Genomic DNA, 2500 nt, shown 5'->3' on the forward strand with positions numbered 1-2500 from the left:
CAATAGATATCAGTACAGTGTTCAGCCTGACGTTGATCCATGACTACCTTATGAGTTCATAAAATGTCATGAACTTAACTGCCCACCAAGCAAATAGCATGGCTTCCGGCGATAGAAATGTTATTTACTACACCCAACAAAAGTGTCATACTGCCACAGTAGTTTGTAGTCGCTAACCTGTCCCCTACGTTTAGCCTACAGGCGAATCGCCTACAGCTCGTTTTTGCCTACAGGCGTATCGCCTACGCTCGTTTAGTCTAGGGGCGTATCGCCTATGCTCGTTTTGTCTATAGACTATCGAATACGCACAGTTTTGCCTATGCCTTGTGCAACAGACTATACAGCATTGTCAACATTGTGTGTGTGTGTGTGTGTGTGTGTGTGTGTGTGTGTGTGTGTGTGTGTGTGTGTGACCTGTTTATTTAAGGATGCGTATGGGCAAATGAATGTTATGAAGTGTATTCTACATCAATGTATGTATGTATGTGTAATTGTATTACAAAAATGTTGTTAACGCTCTGGGCTCTTCGGAGATAGAGCGTCCAAATATTCATTATTATTATTAGAGCGTCCAAATATTCATGATTATTATTATTATTATTATTATTATTATTATTATTATTATTATTATTATCACCATCATTATTATCATCATCATCAGCAGCAGCAGCATCATTACTATTATTATTTATTATTATCATCATCATCATCATCATCATCATCATCACCATCATCATCATAATCATTATTATTATTATTATTATTACGGTGTCTCTGTCCCTGGGGGAGATTAGCAAGGGGAAAAGAATGCCCCGTCCAGCGTGAGTTAATTAATTATTAAGACTTTTACCAATGATGTAAATGTTTGCGACCATCATAGCGCATGCTTCTATTGTTGTTGTTGTCTCCCTTCCCTGCCTCTTCCTTGTCCTCAGTTTCTTCAGTTTTAGAGTTATGCGTGCGTGAGAATGACTGGTGCGAAAGCGCTTAGATTTGTCTATGCACAAGATTCAGCGCTATATAAATACCATTATTTTTTTTCCCCTCCTAGGATACACAACGAGTAAGCTGAACCAGAAAAAAAGAAGAAAAAGAAATGGGGCTGAAGAGGAACGCCCTAGGGTACACCCTTCTCCTCTGCTGTCTGCTGTCTGTTGTGCTGTTTCGGCTGTCGGAGGGCAAGAGAGACAGCGGGAACAGGGCTGGCAGATCGGGCAAGCAAGGTACTCTTCGCGGTGTGTGGGGTGGGGTGTGGAGGGAGGGGGATGTGGGGGGGGGAGGTTGAGTGTGGCGCGGTGTGTGTGTGATGGTGGTGGTGCTGCAATCATCATCATAATTAGCAGCAGCAGCAGCATCGCTCGGGATTGAACGTGGGGATGGAGGGAGGGAGGGAGGGAGAGAGGGGACGGGGTGGGGGTGGGTGGGGGAGCTCATCACTGTCTCTGTCGTTGTCATTATCCCCATCACCATCATCATTGCCATCATCACTACCAGCACCACCACCACCAGCAGCAGCATTAGAGATTGGACGCACTATCTCCTGTCGTTGTCGCCATTATCACTATCATCGGTATCATTGACATCATCATCATCATCATCATCATCATCATCATCATCGTCATCATTTATCATCATTATCCCCCCCCCTCCCCTACTCTCCCCCCACCCCCACCCCCATCTTTCCAGCACGTGGGAACCGCTGTAAAAGCAAGACGACCTTCACCTTGAAGGCCAGTGACCTGAAGGCCTCTCCGACGATCCTGAAGTGCTACAAGGGCCCGGTGGTGTCGGCCAGCGTGGTGGGCATCAAGGGCAAGTGCCGGGGCAGTTCCGGCTTCACTCGGTGGAACGGTGAGTCTGGGAATAGTGGGGAAGGAAGGAAGGAAGGAAGGAGGGAGGGAGGGAGGGAAGGTGGGAAGGAAGGGAGGAAAGGAAGGTGGGAAGGAAGGAGGGAAGGAAGGAAGGTGGGAAGGAAGGAAGGAGGGAGGGAAGGAAGGTGGGAAGGAAGGAGGGAAGGAAGGAAGGAGGGAGGGAAGGAAGGTGGGAAGGAAGGAGGGAAGGAAGGAAGGAGGGAGGGAAGGAAGGAGGGAAGGAAGGAGGGAGGGAGGGAAGGAAGGAGGGAGGGAAGGAAGGAAGGAGGAAGGAAGGAAGGAGGGAAGGAAGGAAGGAGGGAGGGAAGGAAGGTGGGAAGGAAGGAAGGAAGGAGGGAGGGAAGGAAGGTGGGAAGGAAGGAAGGAAGGAGGGAGGGAAGGAGGAAGGAAGGAAAGAGGGAAGGAAGGAAGGAGGGGAGGAAGGAAGGTAGGAAGGAAGGAAGGAGGGAGGGAAGGAAGGTGGGAAGGAAGGAGGGGAGGAAGAAAGGTGGGAAGGAAGGAAGGAGGGGAGGAAGAAAGGTGGGAAGGAAGGAAGGAGGGAGGGAAGGAAGGTGGGAAGGAAGGAGGGAAGGAAGGAAGGAGGGAGGGAAGGAGGAAGGAAGGAAGGAGGGAAGGAAGGAAGGAGGGGA

The 2500-nt window shown here is 49.2% G+C and overlaps 1 protein-coding gene across 2 annotated transcripts in view; it reads left to right on the forward strand.

Moving 5' to 3' along the window:
• Positions 1–2500, forward strand: part of LOC143276014 (uncharacterized) — a 13218-nt gene that overhangs the window by 2428 nt on the left and 8290 nt on the right. For both annotated transcript variants that reach the window (XM_076580396.1, XM_076580395.1), the window contains exons 2-3: positions 1052–1223; positions 1687–1851. In XM_076580396.1, coding sequence (XP_076436511.1) covers positions 1097–1223; positions 1687–1851 — 292 coding nt within the window. In that variant the 5' untranslated portion in view covers positions 1052–1096. The remainder of the gene's footprint in view (positions 1–1051; positions 1224–1686; positions 1852–2500) is intronic.

This window comes from Babylonia areolata, chromosome 31 (assembly GCF_041734735.1).
Source record: "Babylonia areolata isolate BAREFJ2019XMU chromosome 31, ASM4173473v1, whole genome shotgun sequence".
NCBI lineage: Eukaryota > Metazoa > Mollusca > Gastropoda > Neogastropoda > Buccinidae > Babylonia > Babylonia areolata.